Below are 17,317 nucleotides of genomic sequence, written 5' to 3'. Positions count from 1 at the left end.
CTCATTTTCAAGTTCATTTTGAAGGGCTCTCTGGAGTGCAATTGTCTATTGAAGCATGAACTGTTTGGTTTTCTGGAATCTGCAGAACTTCTATGCACTCCATATTCTATATATTAAGACCAAACGGTTAAACCCTGGTCGACGAAATTTCGAGATTTATTACTAGACACAGATGACTAAAATAGTTGCTCTTTTAGAAGTACGAGTGTAACATTTAGATCTACGATGATTTTTCTGGCCTTCTGCGAGATACGCGTGTTGTAAGTTGACCTTCGAAAAACCCCAAAAAAATGGGGCAAGTTAGAAATTCTTCAAGGCCGAACGGTTAAATTTTGAGATGTAGCATAGAACCACAGACTTCTAGAGTTCTTTATGTGATAGAACAAAATCATTGAAATGACATTCTTCATATAATTTTTATTAAAAATATTCGAATATAAAGCATTTGGCACTATAAATCAGTTTTATCGTAGAAAATGAAAAGAATATAACTGAAAAAATTAATATGTGAAGAGTAAAAATTGTTCAAGCTGCCCTGACGAGTCCAATAACATGATTATGATAGTCGTAAATGGTGTAGACTTCGGATAGGAAAGCTCCTCCCAATATCCACCTTGTCTCCTCTTGGTCATTCTCTGCTGCTTGGAAGGCCGATACACAAATGGTAAGTGAACGGTAAGAAAACTGAAAAAGTATCAATGTTATTCTAATGACAAGACTTAAGGTTGTACAATACTTTCATTCGCCCTATGCTTCACAACGCTATTTATTTCCATCCTAATTCAAAAACGGATCGATGAATTCATCTGATTTTTAACATATACAATCAGAAGGAAGGAACAAAGAGACTCTCGTTTCGTTTTTGAAAAAAAAATGAATATTTTTCTATTAAAATGAGTTTGAAAATGGTGGTATTTATATATGAGTATAAATTCGAAATCAGAAGTGATGGTTCGAAATGATCAACGAGAGTATTTTCTTAAAGAGACCTTCTTCATAATAACAAAAAAAAATTTAATTTTTTTTCAATTTTCCTTGATTTTTGAAGGAAATAAGATTAATTCACCCGCCTCTCATCAAACTCCACCCTCCTATTTCTGAGTAGCCAATTACAATTTACTTTGCTCTTGCATTGAGATTTATGGCCAAACAGTCGACCAGCTTTTATGAGGGTTAATTTTATGATAACAAAAAGACGGGTGGTACTCGACTCTTGCAGAAAATTCAAAACAGACAAGATTTATAACATCCTCATAAATTTTACGTGAAAATAACGTTTTGGTGTCCGACTATATGTACCATTCTATGTACCATCATGTGAATTCTAAAAGAACTTTTAGAGTTCAATGATATGTACCTATATAAAACATATAAAATTCGAAAGTTCGTTATTTTTACGAGTCATCGAAAGTTTCGGCTGATATTGTAAGAGGGTGAATTTTAGGGAGTCCGTTTCTTAGACAGTTCGGGCTTACGGAACAGCCCTTTCCCATGCTGCTGGGTCCTGCTTGGCACCTACACACTTGCAGAGGTCCTTCAGAGCTGAACACAGTTCGTTAGGAGGAGGAAAATTCATGAAAGGAGAAGAGAGAAATTATTGACCTTTTCAAGAAAGAGAAAAGAAAATTCTCTCCAATGGCCCGGATTTCAATTACGGACCAGATGCTGCCCAACCTGACATCACTGAGGAAGAAATGTCCTCCAAGAAGTCAGAATTTTCAGATATTCTCAGAAATAGAAAATCTGACTCAAAGTTTTGGAAGAAATAACTCGTGGGCAGCATGACAATGCACTTTGGAGGCAATGCAGGCAGGACTATCTAACATCCTCGAACTTTGGTTCAGTGGTGAAAAAAAATTCAACCACTCCTTGCCAAAGTAAGGCGATAACACTGTAAGAACATCAAAAAAAATATAGGGGTAACCCGGTGCGGATAATTTATTGACCCTGAGTATCCATTCCTGGGAGCCTCTCCTTATGGATTGGTTGGGGACGATGGTTTGATAGAGGTCAAATGTCTCCAATCAATCAAAGGAAAGCTAAGGGACTACAAGAAACCGCACTGCTTCACCATCGAGGATGGTAGAATGAGGTAATTCTAAGCTAATTCGTTATCTTCGAAGAAATATCATTTTCTATCATTTTTAAGCTGAAAAAAATTCATAAAAATTTTTACCAAGTGCAAGGACAATTGAATATCTGTAAACATATTTTTTTGCGATTTCGTTCTATATTCAGATGATGATTTTCAAATAGAAAGAATAGAATGTGACGAGGCACTATGAAAAAATATCATCTTGCCAAAGCTGGAGCAGTTCTATATGAATTGCATTCTTCCTGAATCAATAGATGGGAGAATACCAAGAGGAATGCGGGCACGGGATAAAAATGAAACACGGCAATAATTTTCAAAATAAAATATTTCGAATTTCATACAGTTGTTTGTTCCCAGATCATCAGTTTCTAAATAATTATACCTATTCACAGCTATAAATCATTAATTCAAGGCCTGTTAATTTGTATACTGCAAGATATTTCAGTTCTTTCTCGATCCTAAAGCATCATTAGCTGATGCAATGAAATGTGTACATATTTTTGTGCTCGTTTCAGGTCCTTTCATACCAAAGCTCGATTGTGAATTTTTCGATTTTCAAAAATATTTATTTTCGCGTCTCTGTTACTACCATCGCGCTGAAACTCTTATAAGTGGAAGTGATTCGAAATAAACCAAATCTTTAGTAGACCCTTTTATTAGGGATAATAAACACATAAACTCAACTATCCTTCGCTTGCTGTCCCCTCAGGCAAAAGGTCTTGTAGCGAAAAAAGTGGGTGGAGCTATTGTCTTGGTGGGACGAAAATATGTTCAGTTAAAGAAATTTTCATATAGTGCCATCTAGCGGAATTCACGTTTCGGGAGAACGGGTATAACACCCTTAAAAAGTTCTAGGGCAAAATTCTGTTTTCTTATCCGACCATCGCTATTCTTGGAAAGTTGACAGAACGGGTAGGTGTAGGTACTATAACAATTGGTTTATTTCCTCTGGCTGTGGTACTATTGAAGTATTATACAAGGGCGAGTCAGAGTGTATGTACACAAGTTGGCCCATTTAAATAGTTCCACTGAAATAACTCCTTTGGAAGAGCCTGATAGATCAATAAATGTTTTTTAAAATGAGAGTTTAGTGTTCAGAGGGATATCGAATGCGGTTATTTAATCTGACCTTGGTGTTTGATTTCAGGGTTATTTCAGAATCAAGTAGATTTTTTGAATAGGGAATATCATAGGGAATTTCATATCCTAAGCCAGGAATTATTTGAAACACATCGTTGTGAGTGATTTTTCCCTATTTAATAATTAGGTAAGTATGCGCGGGGTGCTTATAAAACATTATAACATAGCAGTAGGCTTTGAATTTCTCTGTGTTCCTCACCGAAGGGTTTTGAACTTAATGCCATAGAATTTCAGAATCAATGCCCACTACGATGTTACATTCATTTATAAATAGCCCTTATAAGTATATAGTGTTTGATGATTTTACCCTGGTTATATAATTAGGTCCTTTCAGTGTGAAATTTTTTCCTCCAATAATGAATTCGATAGGAGGCAGCTGGTTGATTTTGTCACATTCCACCTTGAGAAATGAGAAATTGAAAAATCAGTGTTGAACATAAGAAGATAATATACAGAGTTGACTTTTTGACATATATTTCAGCAGAAGATTCCTGAGGAAAAAAAAAACACTTTTTTCCCTATCATTTTTTCCAAATCAGCTCGGTTGAAAAGATACAGGCTGTTTAAAGTCCACAAAAAAAATTTAATATTGAGTTATATGTTATATCTCACAAACTATTTTATCGAATAATTTTAGGATTCATTGAAGTGATGAATCTTCTCAGAACATATCATAAAAATACCGGAAATTCAAAGAACCCAACTCTTAAAAGTAAGTTGAAGGCTCCAAATCAATTAAAAAATCCTAGTGGAAAAAAGCAATTAATCTATTGAACATGATAAATGTCAGTTTAGATAGCCCGCCAGGGAAAAACGCTCGAGTATGTACAAGTAATGATTTTTTTTCAAAGATTTCAATCCACATAATATCTGAAAATCTGACACATTATAATTCTAATCTTCAAAATACACTGGGTCTCCACGACGCTCGACTAAATCCCGATTCAGCATCGTGGGCTCCCCAACGACTGAAGTGATCAAATTATCATAAACATTTAGTATTTTCTGAATCCAGTTTGTTATGAACCCCATCAATCATACTCACAGAATATCTTCCGAAAATCAATTTAGTTGCCCCCATTTCATTATGAAGATCTGTTATTTCCTTTGCTGGTCCTATGATCATGTTTGAACTGGTGTCTATAACAGCTTTACATCCAACGGTACCGTCAGGGAATTTAGTCTGGCAGTAGGCCTTCGTATTTTTTGGATTTTTGACGAGTAAAACTCTGAAAATCATAGTCATCTCTGAAATCTCTTGAAGTGAATTTCGAAAAATGTCTTACTTGTCCATCTGGAACTGCCAGTACGGAAGCGGATCTGTTTTGAGATAAATTATTTTGTCACAAACGTATTTGCCGTCAACGTAATCCACTTTGATGTGACGACCGTCTGCGAAGCCGAGTGTAATATCGCCAGCAGCATTCGACTGGTGATTTCTGAAAAAGGAAATAGAACACTCCATATTTAGAAAATAAAATCTGTAGAATTTAGAAGGTGGAATTCACTACGTTCGAAAAATATAATATGCCGGAATGATGAAGAGGATGAAACTCATTAAAGCATATCAATTCACCAAAAATCACACCAATAAAATATTAAAGATGGCCGATTATCATTCCTCCAAGTCCAATGCGATTCCATTGAAATTAAAGAACGGGAAGAAGGGCGATACGGGCTGCGGGCAAACAAATGAGTGAACACTTATTGTTTTCAATGATTCAAAATATAACGAGACTACTGAATACATGTACCTATACTTCATTCAAATTTATTTTAGCAGTCGGTTGGCCATGAAATAATTTTCTCAAGTTTTTGTAACTAGAACGAAGTTAGTTTGGCACTCATGAAATGTCGTTAATGTCATAACGCCGTTGCCACAACTAATAGTAGGTTTACAAATGCAATGATTTACTGGCGCCGGTGACTTCTGGCGCGCCAGTAAGTTTAAAATGCATATGTAAACACTTACTAGCGTGCAGACGTTATCCAGGCATGCATGGATTAAAAATTTTGGTCGCTTCCAAAATTTTATGCGCCAGTACCTTTTCTTGCGCCAGTGAAATTACAACTTGCAAATGTAAACACATTTCGTGCACATTTTGGTACACGATATAAATATTGCAAGGAAGCAAAGGAGTCACCAGTGGCTAAATACCTTAGAGTGATTTGAAGTTTAAGTCTAGCACACAAAGCATCTCCCATGTGGGTGTCTTTTTTCTCATTTAGTGTGACACGTTGTAAAAGAAAATTAAATCCTTCTTATGTCGTTCTTAAATGATTTCGAAAGCTTTGGGGGTCTTCCCTTGAAAGTTCTTCAAAAAGAGAATATGAAGCACCCATCATTGGTCTCTGGGAAATCCAATTGCGCACCCATAAGCGCTTTTTTTTATGTCGTTTCTTCCGTTCTAAATCTTCAGTCATACTATCAATTATCGATTTTGCAATTTTTCGACAATTTTTTACAAGCTCCTTTCGTGAGATGATGAAGGTACCTACTATAACGAGAGTATCGATACTAGCAACTGGCGTGCAAAACACTGGAAACCGTGTAAACGCTCACTGGCGTGAAAGTAAACTGGCGCCGATAAATCCATGCATGTGTAAACTTACTATAATATCCATTTTTATTACGAAAATGCCGAAAGTGATTGAAAAAAGAGACAGGGTTTCAGGAAGTGCTATTTAGAATTCAGGTCCGCTCATTCAAATAGTTATACCCTGATATTCTGAAATCCACAATACCTCAGACTGTAGCGAACATATTCATTGTAAGAGAATTTATATAACGTTTCATCTGAATCTAAACGACTTATATTTCAGCTGGATATTTCCACAATCAAAGATTGTGAATGAAGAGGATGACAAAGAATTTCCTTCTATTGGGAGACCCAAAAAAGTGGTGGCATTTGAGAATTTTATGTTTGAGTGAATTAATGCGAAAAGTTTACTACAGGATTTTCGATGAATGTCATCGGAGAATAAGTTTCCTAAAATGGATTTTTCTATTTTACATTTGACTTGTCCTATACATTGTAAATGTCTTAAGGTACCAATAAATACCTAATTATTATAATTGTATCAATGTATCAAGATGAATAGCCACAATTACGCGCCAGTTGTCCTGTTAATTGCTTATTCATGTGAAATTTTTGTTCAAAGGTGAAGTTCATCTTAACTTGGAACTTCCTTCAATTCCTTTTACTTATATTAATGCGAGATGATTTTTGTTGAAGAATTTAACATTCTTGTAATTATCTGTTAATTCCTTCGGGAGACACCCATTCCCAACCGCTGCATCATATTCATTTCATCTTCGGGTTAATATTTTTGAAATCTACAAATGATGTTAGCCCAAGAAGATAACGAACATTAACTCTCCTCAAGCTAGTGCATATTATGATATTATACTGATCTCTTGTATTTTCCATGCAAATAACTGGATTTGGTATGCCTTCAATCAGTTTGTATAAACTTCAATTATGTTCGTCACATATTTTCCGAAGAAATTCGACATTGTGATAAACTACGTAATAACAGAAACTTTTACGTAGAACGGGCAACATAGCGTTGATTTAAAACCCAAAAATGTTTTGACAAGCTTCATAACCCCACATTTTCGTACTATACAGAGTGAAATGTGTCAAATTTCCATGGCCAACCGACTGCTAAAATAAAAGTGAATGAAGTATACTGGATATATTGTGAAATTTGGTAGAGTATTTAAAGTGCTTGAGAAATTGTTCGTTATCAAAGTGCTTATAGTGCTTCCGTGGTTTCAGCTTATTATATGCAAGGTAAGACTGTGCGACCATCAAAATAATGGTGACAACTTCGAACAAATTTTGTAAATAATTCAGACCAGATTTGTTGATGAGTTTTTGAACCTTTTATATTTTTGTCAGTATGAAGAATTGCCGAAATCAATTTTTTTTAAAACCTTCCAAGTTACAAGGTAATGAAAGAAGTATGAGCATCTTTGGTTAATAGGTTTTAATTATCGAATCATCACGACATAAATGCCAGTTTTTGCAAACAATCCCTAACATTTAATGCGCATTATTTGGAGAGATCAACACAAATCAAAGTCAAGGAAGGATTTGAACGTTTGGCTACCTATGAAGAACGTCTAGTTATCTATTAAACAGCCTAATGATGGCATATAAAACCATCCTGTACAAACCAGAGGTATAATTAGAAATTGATGACCATTTATTACCGAATAATGTTCGAATAAATTCAAAAGAATCATGATTTGTATTGAATGTCAACGCTTGAATTTCGCCATGCTTGTAATATCGCATATGCCGGAAGAGACAATGATCCGTGATGTGATAAATTGACAAATATTCCGGGTAAATACAGGATTGTCCAAAATTATATACATTCAATTCTGCATTAAACTCAATCCCAAATTTGAACTCTTTCATGAAAATCGTTCGAAAGATATTTCAAAAATTCATTCCTGTGTGAAAACTACTTTATGATTCAGTATTGGAAAAAAAATTTGAAAAGTCTCCTTATTTCTGAACGTAAGTACTATCAGCTGAAGTAATAAATGTACCACCAGAATATACCTGCACATTCCAATTTTTTGATAAAACAATAAGCCAGATTTTCAAGCTTATCTTTGATCTTATACCACGTTATAGATGTCATCTGAAATTCAATCTTTGATTTTTTACTTGTAAGCTCGAGTAAGGAAAAAGAGTTCACAATTTAAATAATTGCTACAATCCCACGAATAAGAATCATGGCAACTAAACTTATCAGCAACGAATTACATCATATACCTGTTTATATAGACCGAAAAAATTGGATTCTTGATTTTCTTCTGCTCCAGAAGAGCGGCAAAAAATGTTTTATATCCAGAACCAGTACCCCAACCAAGTCCTAATACGCCATCCGCCTTGTTGAATATGAAACTTTTGGGAACAGCTGTCATCTCAATAAAATTGAAATTCGTAACGCTTGAGTGAGTGATCTGTAATCAAATCAAAATAAATCACAATCATTATTCCGTCATATACAGGGTTGGCAAAATTCGTTGTCTACTGAAGGTATTTCGAGGACTATGAGAGGTAGAAGAAAACAGATGACACATTCCGAACTCTTTTTCAGAGAAACAAAGAATATCGAAAACCGTAGCCTCCTACGATTCTTCGTTTTTGAGCAAAAATTTAGATTTTGACGATTCGGAAAAGTTTTCATAACTTTTTTGTCTTTGAGGTTACAGATCTGAAGCTTGAACTTTCTCAGGCACTTTTATACGTAAAATCTACTGACAAAAGATTTTCATCCAATTAAAAAATAACAAATTCAATAAAAGTGTGCATTTAAAAAACGAAAGTTCGCCTAATGATTCGAAATGAAAACATTGAGCTCGTCAGTAGATTGTACCAAAAAAAGTGCCTGTAGAATAAGGTTCAAGTTTCAGATCTGTACTTTCAAAGACAAAAAAGTTATGAGGACTTTTCGAAATCGTCAAAATCTCATTTTTTGCTGATAACTCAAACACGAAGAATCATAGGAGGCTACAGTTTTTACCATTCTTTGTTTCTCTGAAAAGGAGCTCGGAAATGTGTAACCGTAACGAATTTTGCCCACCCTGTACATTAGGGTTTAGATACAATAATGAACGAACTTACAGAAATATTGTCGTAGGAATAAAATCCTGTTAAGTTGACACCATCGGTCACAACTGAAAATTTCCTTCCATCTGGTTTCCATTCAGATGAGGCGTGGTGGTTGTACTTGTTATGGAAATCTGTAAAAAACTCAATTTAAGTACAGTATATTTCCTGAAAATTCTAATCAAATAAGGATGATGTATCAAAAATGTTTCTTCTCAGATTGCAGTGATAAATTCAACGCCAGTGGCGCACGAAAAAATATGAGACTGAAAGTATTAGAAAAAGCATAGGGTTTTATATCACTGTAGTCACTTAATAATTCTACATAAAAAGGGACTCTATAAGTATATAATATGTCACATTTATTTTTCGATAATACTGAAACTATACGAGGTAGGGCAAAAATATCGAGAATAAAATGAATTCTCGGTGTCCTCATATAGGAGCACCAATTTGAAGAGCGAAAAAATGAATTTTCACTGCCATCAACCTATGGTTTCTCAAATAGAACATCCTGTGTATCTTCAACTTTAAATCTACCATTCTACATTGGCCTCATGTGGCAGTTCTTACTTGATAATTTTCAAGTTATCAGCGTATAATTTGAAGATACACTCCTAAATGTCAAGATATACGTACAGGTATTCAATAAAACAGAGTAAACTACAATTTTCGTGAAGCTGAAAATATTTAGAATGAATAATAGAACATAGGTATCCGTGTAACCAAATTTTCAGAGCAATCGTTCATTGAGTTTTCTCAGAATTCCTAATGAGATACATTCACCTTGGGATACCCTCTAAAGTTTGAGTGTTATGAGTCTAGACGAAAATATAACTTTTTTCAACATTACTTTCCCAAAATTCCAACATTCATAATGAATTTAATCATTTTATGGACTGCAGAAACTATACTAAAATTCCAAGGCTTTACCGGATGAAAGTAAATGAATTAAATTAGATACTACAACATAGTGTGAATACTCACAGCATCCTATTTCTTCAAGTGCGCTGCACTGCGATGAAAGCAACCACGTATAGATCCACGTCGTATCGAATGCAACATTTAACGCTTGTCCTGGGTGACCGACAATAATTTTACCATAAAATTCGTTCTGTGAAAAAAAGAGATGCATTAATGATTCATTATTATTGAAAAATTTATAAATGATGGCTGTCTCTTAGTATATAGTGTACAGCCTAAGTGCTCTCAGTTCTTAATAATATTGCAATGCAACTAGGGGCGGATTATCATTCGATCTAATACACATGGTTTTAATAATGATAGATGGTAGTTTTAGGAGAAATAAGTCTAAATTCACTTTTTGAGAGTTTGAACGCTGCTAATGATCAGTTTATCTTAGGTATGTCCTCAACAGGAAGGCAATGAATACAATAATAAGAATTATTGTTGCATATTAGATGGCGCCCGAGTACTTGATAATACTCAAGAAGCTACTACTAGTATTTAATTTGATTTAATTAAATTCCAAGCGTTTTCCATCGGAGAAGGAGTTGTGTTGCTCTGACGAGGTCAAATGAGACCGAGACCATGATCAGCATCTACTCTTCTTCGATGGAACGTTCTTCCTTTCGTTGTCCTGACGATGGCAAATTGACTAGTCCGATTCAGATCGTAACACTTGTTGATATTTATTTATATACTCACATTGAGGAATCTATAAAGCCTGACGGTATCATTGGTTCGATTACTAGGCTTTGGTTTCTCATACCAATCCCTGATGAGGCCAAATTCGTGAAGAGGAGAATTAAGTTGTTGTTCAAAGGGTGATTTCTGACGTACAATCTGAATTCTGGAAGAGAGATGAATACGTTTAGAGGATGGCTCATTCAAATAGTTCTTGCACATTTTCAAATCTCCTGCATTTGAATTCCTGCATTCTTGATGGGTAAGATAGGGATATTTATCATTCTAGAAAGGACACAACAACCTGCAGAAAAAACAACCATTGTGTTGTTTGTGTTTTTTTACGGGGTCAGAAAATGGTCAAGAATCGATCTAATACATTTCAGAATGAATGAATTCATGCGTGATCCCTATAAAATGATGAGCAGTGTGCAGAGTAGATAGGTATCTTATCAAATAAAATTTGCTCATTAAACGATAAACGCTTGATGGAAAAATTTTTTTTGGACAAATGATAACTGACATTTCATTTTGGTTTCGAAAACTCGATTGAACGTTGATTTATCATTCTGTTTTTCAAAATTAAAAGGTTCAATTTTTTTATGAGCGTGAAAACATTCAAAAATATTCCTATTTCATAAAAATCTATATCTCCATATATCTTAAAGGTGTGAAAATGAACCCGATTAACGAAAAGGATGATTTGAATATGATAAGAACAATTGTTTTTTTATTTTTGTATCTAGTATATACCTATTCTAGTATATAGCCAATAATAAAAGTTCATTTGAAAATCTGACCGATGAATCATCCGCGATGATAATTATCACAAAAATGTGGGTTGGGGTCAAATAAAATAACACTGATAAAACGTAGATGGAAGCAGGCTTATCGACAATAGTTGAAATTTCGAATGAACCAGATGAAGGATATTCAAAAATAACTTTGAGTTTATTTCTAGTGCAAAACATTATTTAACAAGTCAAGTTCTGTTCTAAATACTGAAGACAGCAATGACAGCATACATGGTTGTGGCCACCCCCTGAGCGAAGTGACTCCCACCCTCAAAATTTGAATAGGGAAGATAGTTTTTGTGATACCTCATATGGAAGCTCATGATGACATCAGCTTTACATTTTTGTACTTTTTTCGAAATTCGGATTGTATTTGACTCATTAATGGATGTTCATAATATTACATGAGAATGTTTACTGATGACAGTTGTGATTATTTTTGTATAGGGAGGTTTGGCTATGTTATACATCATTCAAAAGCTCCTTACTTCAACTTTTCATAATTTGCAGCTTTCATATGATGTATCACATGGCCAATCCTCCCTATTAAAATATAGAGAGGCGTAGTGGATCTCTTTTATGTACCACTTAGTCGTTTTAGAAAAGATGTTGCCTCTGTTTTGGTGGGATTAAAATAAGCTTTGTAACCTTCTAACTCGTAAGTTTTGATTTTGTCACAGAAGGTTTACCCGTAAATAAATAGATAAATCCACAACGAAAAAGATACTCTTCCAAATTCTACCACGAATTCCCTTCAATGAAGACTTTATTATTATGAATGTAGCCAGATATAAAAAAAAACATCGCGATGATGAGTCAATTTTGAACTAATTTCTGCGAACCATCGTAACGACGCAAAGTATAAAACCGAAGGCTGAATTGAGTAGGTATATATATTTTTCCTCGAATTTTGATCTTATCTCGGCATAACAAATTTTTCCTGACAAACGTTTATAATTCAGAAGTCATATTCCATAGAAGTATTTAAGAGCATCATGTTTATAATTTCCCAAATTTTTGCACGGTATCATTTTTTTTTTGTAGGTACATACCTACACACTTATATGTTTAAAAACTTACCTCATTGTCGCATTATGTTCGATAAAATTTAAGCCTTCATATTCAGAAGACGTTATATTACACACAGGAGGCTTGCAATGTACGAAATTCAACGCGAATAACAAAAAAAAAATTGAGAAAAAAATACGGTACATCATAATTTACAAGGATGGTTTCCACTGTTGAACGATTATCAAATTACAACATCAATGTACGGTCTATACTATGTAAGATGCAAATCGGGTCTAAAATAAGTATCCTAGCAAGGGAAACCTACAAACGATAGGGATTCCCCGAAAATCTTTCATCTGAGCGTTAATTGGACAATTGGTTAATCTGGCGACAGTGAAGCGTTTTAGTCATTGGCTTAACTTGTTTTGATTAAATAATACCCTATATCTAATCACAAATAAATTATCAATGATCTGTCCGCATTTATACAAATAGTTAGGATTCATAATACCTAATGTATCAAATTCATAATAAGTCCATTTATGGTTTCCTAAATTTAGAGAACTTCTTTTTCGGCCACCTATTGTATTCAATGAAAAAGACATGTTTTTTTTAGAGATATCTTTTTGAATGGCTCACGAAAGATGATTGTTCGATAATAGATGGCAGCAGCAATGCTACTTCAAGATCCGCTCGAACAGCTGTGAATTTTCAAATTCTAACCTATAAATATCACAAACGTCAAGAGAAAAGTTCAGTATTTTTTTAATTCAGGAATAATTCTAGAGAAGCCCATATCCCATAAAAATCAGAAATGAGGTTGTCTAGTGTTCTATCCAAGGCGAAAAATTGGTCGAATCAATATTCGAATCTCCCTGAATCATATATAAAACGTGCAACAGAACAAGTTTATTGGAAAAATCCTAAGGGACCACAATACAAGCCAAACACAGAAATTAAGAGGAAAAAATTCAATTACACAGTGGACCGTTCATGGTCCTTGCAATTTCAACAGGAAAATGCTGCTGGAAAATGTCACCCTAAGGTTTGGGTAGAACCACTGAAAGAATGGAGTTATTTCAGAGGTGATCGTGTGGAAGTTTTAGAAGGAAAAGATAAGGGAAAACAGGGATTTGTATCTACTATTATTCAGGAGAGGAACTGGGTGTTAGTCGAAGGACTGAATTGTAAACTGGAAAAGATGGGTATGATAATGGATACTAATCTCTAGTACCATTCGATATTTGAAATTTATATTGATAATTTTTCTATCACCTTCATCTTACAGGTACTAAAGAAAATACTGTGTATTATCAAAAAGAACAACCCCTCTTGGTTACAACGCAAGTTGTACTAGTAGACCCTTCAGACTTAAAGCCTACGTCTTTTGAGTGGAGGTATACAGAAGAAGGTGAAAAAGTGAGGGTTTCCACAAGAACTGGAAGAATTATTCCTATTCCTGCAACAAATGAAGAAACAAGGGATTATAAAAGTAAATCCACCTACAAGGAACAACCCAAAGACACTCTTTCTGCTGAAGTGGACAAGATAACCTTTGAGCCAAAGCTGTGCACATTCGAAATGGAAATAATGGAAAAAATGGGAATCAAAGAGGATCGTGTACCTGCCAAGTCTTATTGGTACTAAGTTAATTATAGTATAAGTTGAAAAGAAAGAATAAAAATAAAAACAATGTATTTGTGTTTATTTATTCCTGATTTAATCAAGTAATTTCATTTGAAGTCATCAGTAGTTGTTGTACTTTAATATATAACAATGTACTAGCAAAAGCAATCAAGGTAATTCTGAATATTTAATTTGAATATTAGAAGTGTACTTCCAATATCATATAGAATACCTACCTGTTTATTTTTTGCCGGCCTTCAGGTTCAAATCCAAATAGTTATTGAACTTGAAATTTTCTTGAGGTACTATGAAATTGTCAAATATTTTTTGGTAAATTATTGGTTTAGGTATAAATATAAGCATAACAATCAAACTGAAAATTTTGAAACTACCAACTCTTTTTGCTTGAGTTTCTCTGATATGATCAAAGAATTAAATTGGATGAAACTGCAGGGACATCAAATTTCAGTAGAGAAAAAGCACAAACACGGCGCGGCGGATGGAGGAAATTTCGTTGAACGTTTTTTTGAAAACTAATTATAATTATAATGAACTGAAATTTCAAAAGGGTTATAGTTAATTTATCCACGATCGCTGCAGAAAGTGATCATATACGTGATCTAGTATACGTTTCTTGGAGCATTTGACATTCATAAACCACTAGGGATTAATGATCCGTTATTCACTGGTCTATCAAACTTAATGGTTAGAGAGCACCTTACAAACATCATAGGCTTTGAATATGGAGATATCAATAACAATTGTAAATGTTAGTTCGAAAGTCGCCAATAAAATTGGTCTGTTCAAAATTTGTCACCATTAGTATGAGATGAACTGTTTGACCCAGCGTGAAAATGGGCCAAAAATACGGTAGTTATGATAGCGGTTTTACCCCGAACAATATCATACGAACTCGAAATTGTTTCAATTTTCCTGAATTGTTTTTACTTTACATTCTTTTTCAGGGCGCACTTAGTTTTCCAAATAACTCAAACAGTTATATGCTCGTATGTACCATTGTAAAAGCAAAGACTCTGCAGTGAATTGTTTTGTTTTTCTGTCTGCTCATCAGTCCCGTACTTATTGTGTAGATGATAACTCTGCCGTTCAATATAGTACTCCACGAAAGTTGAGGAATTTCAGAAATTTTGTGACATACTCAAAATGAATTTTCAACTTAAAATGGACAAAAAATGAGTAACATAGTTGAGTGAACATTTAGGTTACCCTAATTTATAAAATTGATGAGCAAAAATGGTGACTTTTGTAACGGTAACGTTTGCAACAAAATTTCTGAACTTCCTCCTCAACTTTTCTGGATGAGTATATTTAAGATAGCAGAGTTATCATTTATCCACGATTTTTGATGAAATTTTTCACATTTTTCATGCTACATATGTGCCGCTAACTATGTAAAGATAGGTATTTCGAATTTCAACTAATTGCTTCGTTTAAATCCTCTTCGGATATCTAACGCAGCAACAGCTCATGCCGAAATTCTAATAGTGTGGCCCTTCTTGCAGGAATGTATGTTTCGTAATTAATTTCTAGGTTTAGAGCTAATATTCTCACTAGATTGAACTATTCGGGGTTGAATACCTGAAGTACCTTTTCGCTACATTAACTCCTTAATGAAAATACTCTTCCTCCCGAAATGATTATTGATAACGGTTATTATGTGCACGTATATAAAGTTTCTGCTGATGGGATTGCTCCCTATGCAGGATTACTTATAAATTAGGTGAGACGATTAGGTATATATGTTAATATAATTTTTTTATCCTGACTATATAGATGAAGACTCAGTGATATATTGAGCACGGATACAGAATATATATGGGATTCCTCCTAATATTGATGATCAAAGGCGATCTTTAGCAGCTGTTGTACTGCGCTGCCGATCCAATAAAGGAAAATTTATACCAACTTGAGCATTGTATACAGGAGTGACTACCACACCTCCTTTCTTCAATATATGTTGAAATTTAATTATGTTCTTTCTGTAATGAATAAGTTTCCATGGCTCTTAAGAGAATATCAAATAGAGACATTTGACAAACTAAATATGGTCGAATTACTTTTTTTCAAAAGCTTTCGCTTTTCTTTTCTTCGTCCTGATACTCCACTTACCACGCTAGTTATGAGCAATTTTCTGATTATGTTGATCTAGAATCTATATAATTAACGTAGCAGAGCTGCATTATCGACTAGGGTAAATTGCCCCTTCAGCTTTAAGGAACGGAAAAATCCAAGACACGTACGTAATCAGTATCCACTGAAGAAGTTGTTAACTTCCAGTTCAGCATAATGTATATTTAATATTAGTTAATGAGGTTGATTTTGTATGACTGCTGGAAGGAGCAATAAAACTGTTAATTGCAAAACTTGCAGGGAACTGAGAGCCAGATCTGTGTACAGAAAGCTGCGACAATTATTGCAAAGTAACTCAACTGCATTTCGAGATATGGGAAAACTATTCTTAAATACAAATGGGAGGCATGCTTCATGAATGCATATCGAGGCATTCATCCAAATTGCTGCATGAATTTATCTTAACATTTGGTTTTTTCGGATATTATCATCGTTGGCGAATTTATTAGCCTAAAATGAACATAACTACTGATCAATTTTCAAATGAGTAAAATGAGACAAAAGGGCTCTTTGAATAAAATTTGCATGTCTTCGAATAATTATGTGATGGGTAGGTATTTATATTCTATTATGATCTCATCGATGTTGAAATTATATTTCATTCAATTCAAAACCCTTCACTTTCACTAGCAGTGCAGAATAACAATTGAAAATCAACTAATTCCAATTATTTATTGGGACAATAATATTTTGCGGCTATTTTTCAAATTTTATACAAACTGCTGATTCAATTATTGAACACCTACCTATAAATTGAGCTCGAAATTAGTTCTTTTCATGTTTATATACAAATTTTCAATATGGAAAACAGATAATCGAATAAAATTCACGATCTGACTTGAAACCAAATTGTCACTAATACCTACTTTGTAATGAAAATTCTTAAGCTTTCCTTTACTAATTCATTTACAGTTGTAGAATACACTCCTCATAATTCATTCACCTGCATATATGTGAATATTATTCGTAGTGTTCGTAGATTACTTCTATCTTGTACTGACTTTTTTTTAGCGCGTCGCTCATTTATATCCGCCAGATTTTTACCGGAACTTTGCAAATCCCGTATTCATATGTATATATAACGCAAAGAAATTAAGAAATATCCACTTATTTTTCTTGAAATCCATCCAGAAATTTTTGCCTTGCTGTTAATTTACCTCGATACGGTATAAACATCCAGCATATTTCATAATTAAGGAGAAGGCAGAGCACTTTAAAAC

At 34.1% G+C, this 17,317-nt stretch overlaps 2 protein-coding genes across 2 annotated transcripts; one reads left to right on the top strand and one right to left on the bottom strand.

Annotated features, from left to right (window-relative positions):
• Nucleotides 1-402: 402 nt before the first annotated feature.
• On the bottom strand, nucleotides 403-12,572 carry LOC123308087 (lysosomal aspartic protease-like). Its single transcript, XM_044890630.1, has 9 exons — nucleotides 12,390-12,572; nucleotides 10,537-10,681; nucleotides 9,856-9,982; nucleotides 8,884-9,002; nucleotides 8,029-8,219; nucleotides 4,522-4,674; nucleotides 4,281-4,464; nucleotides 3,543-3,635; nucleotides 403-684 (listed from the first exon to the last, which is right to left on the bottom strand). Exons 1-9 carry the CDS (start codon nucleotides 12,524-12,526, stop codon nucleotides 526-528), a joined length of 1,308 nt encoding a protein of 435 aa, XP_044746565.1. The 5' UTR covers nucleotides 12,527-12,572; the 3' UTR covers nucleotides 403-525.
• A 470-nt stretch (nucleotides 12,573-13,042) lies between these two features.
• LOC123307219 (probable 39S ribosomal protein L24, mitochondrial) lies at nucleotides 13,043-14,017 on the top strand. Its single transcript, XM_044889439.1, has 2 exons — nucleotides 13,043-13,525; nucleotides 13,609-14,017. Exons 1-2 carry the CDS (start codon nucleotides 13,135-13,137, stop codon nucleotides 13,965-13,967), a joined length of 750 nt encoding a protein of 249 aa, XP_044745374.1. The 5' UTR covers nucleotides 13,043-13,134; the 3' UTR covers nucleotides 13,968-14,017.
• The last annotated feature ends 3,300 nt before the right edge of the window (nucleotides 14,018-17,317 follow it).

Source organism: Coccinella septempunctata, chromosome 2 (assembly GCF_907165205.1).
Source record: "Coccinella septempunctata chromosome 2, icCocSept1.1, whole genome shotgun sequence".
NCBI lineage: Eukaryota > Metazoa > Arthropoda > Insecta > Coleoptera > Coccinellidae > Coccinella > Coccinella septempunctata.
Note: the sequence above shows the minus strand (reverse complement) of the source record. Positions and strands in the feature narration are given on the sequence as shown.

Coding starts and splice junctions, on each gene's coding strand:
- LOC123308087 (XM_044890630.1), bottom strand. CDS start 12,526: ATGATGTACCGTATTTTTTTCTCAATTTTTTTTTTGTTATTCGCGTTG. Junction 4,465..4,521: donor TGGCAGTTCCAGATGGACAA/GTAAGACATTTT, acceptor TATGATTTTCAG/AGTTTTACTCGTCAAAAATC. Junction 3,636..4,280: donor TGATTTTCGGAAGATATTCT/GTGAGTATGATT, acceptor TCATTTCTCAAG/GTGGAATGTGACAAAATCAA.
- LOC123307219 (XM_044889439.1), top strand. CDS start 13,135: ATGAGGTTGTCTAGTGTTCTATCCAAGGCGAAAAATTGGTCGAATCAA. Junction 13,526..13,608: donor TTGTAAACTGGAAAAGATGG/GTATGATAATGG, acceptor TTCATCTTACAG/GTACTAAAGAAAATACTGTG.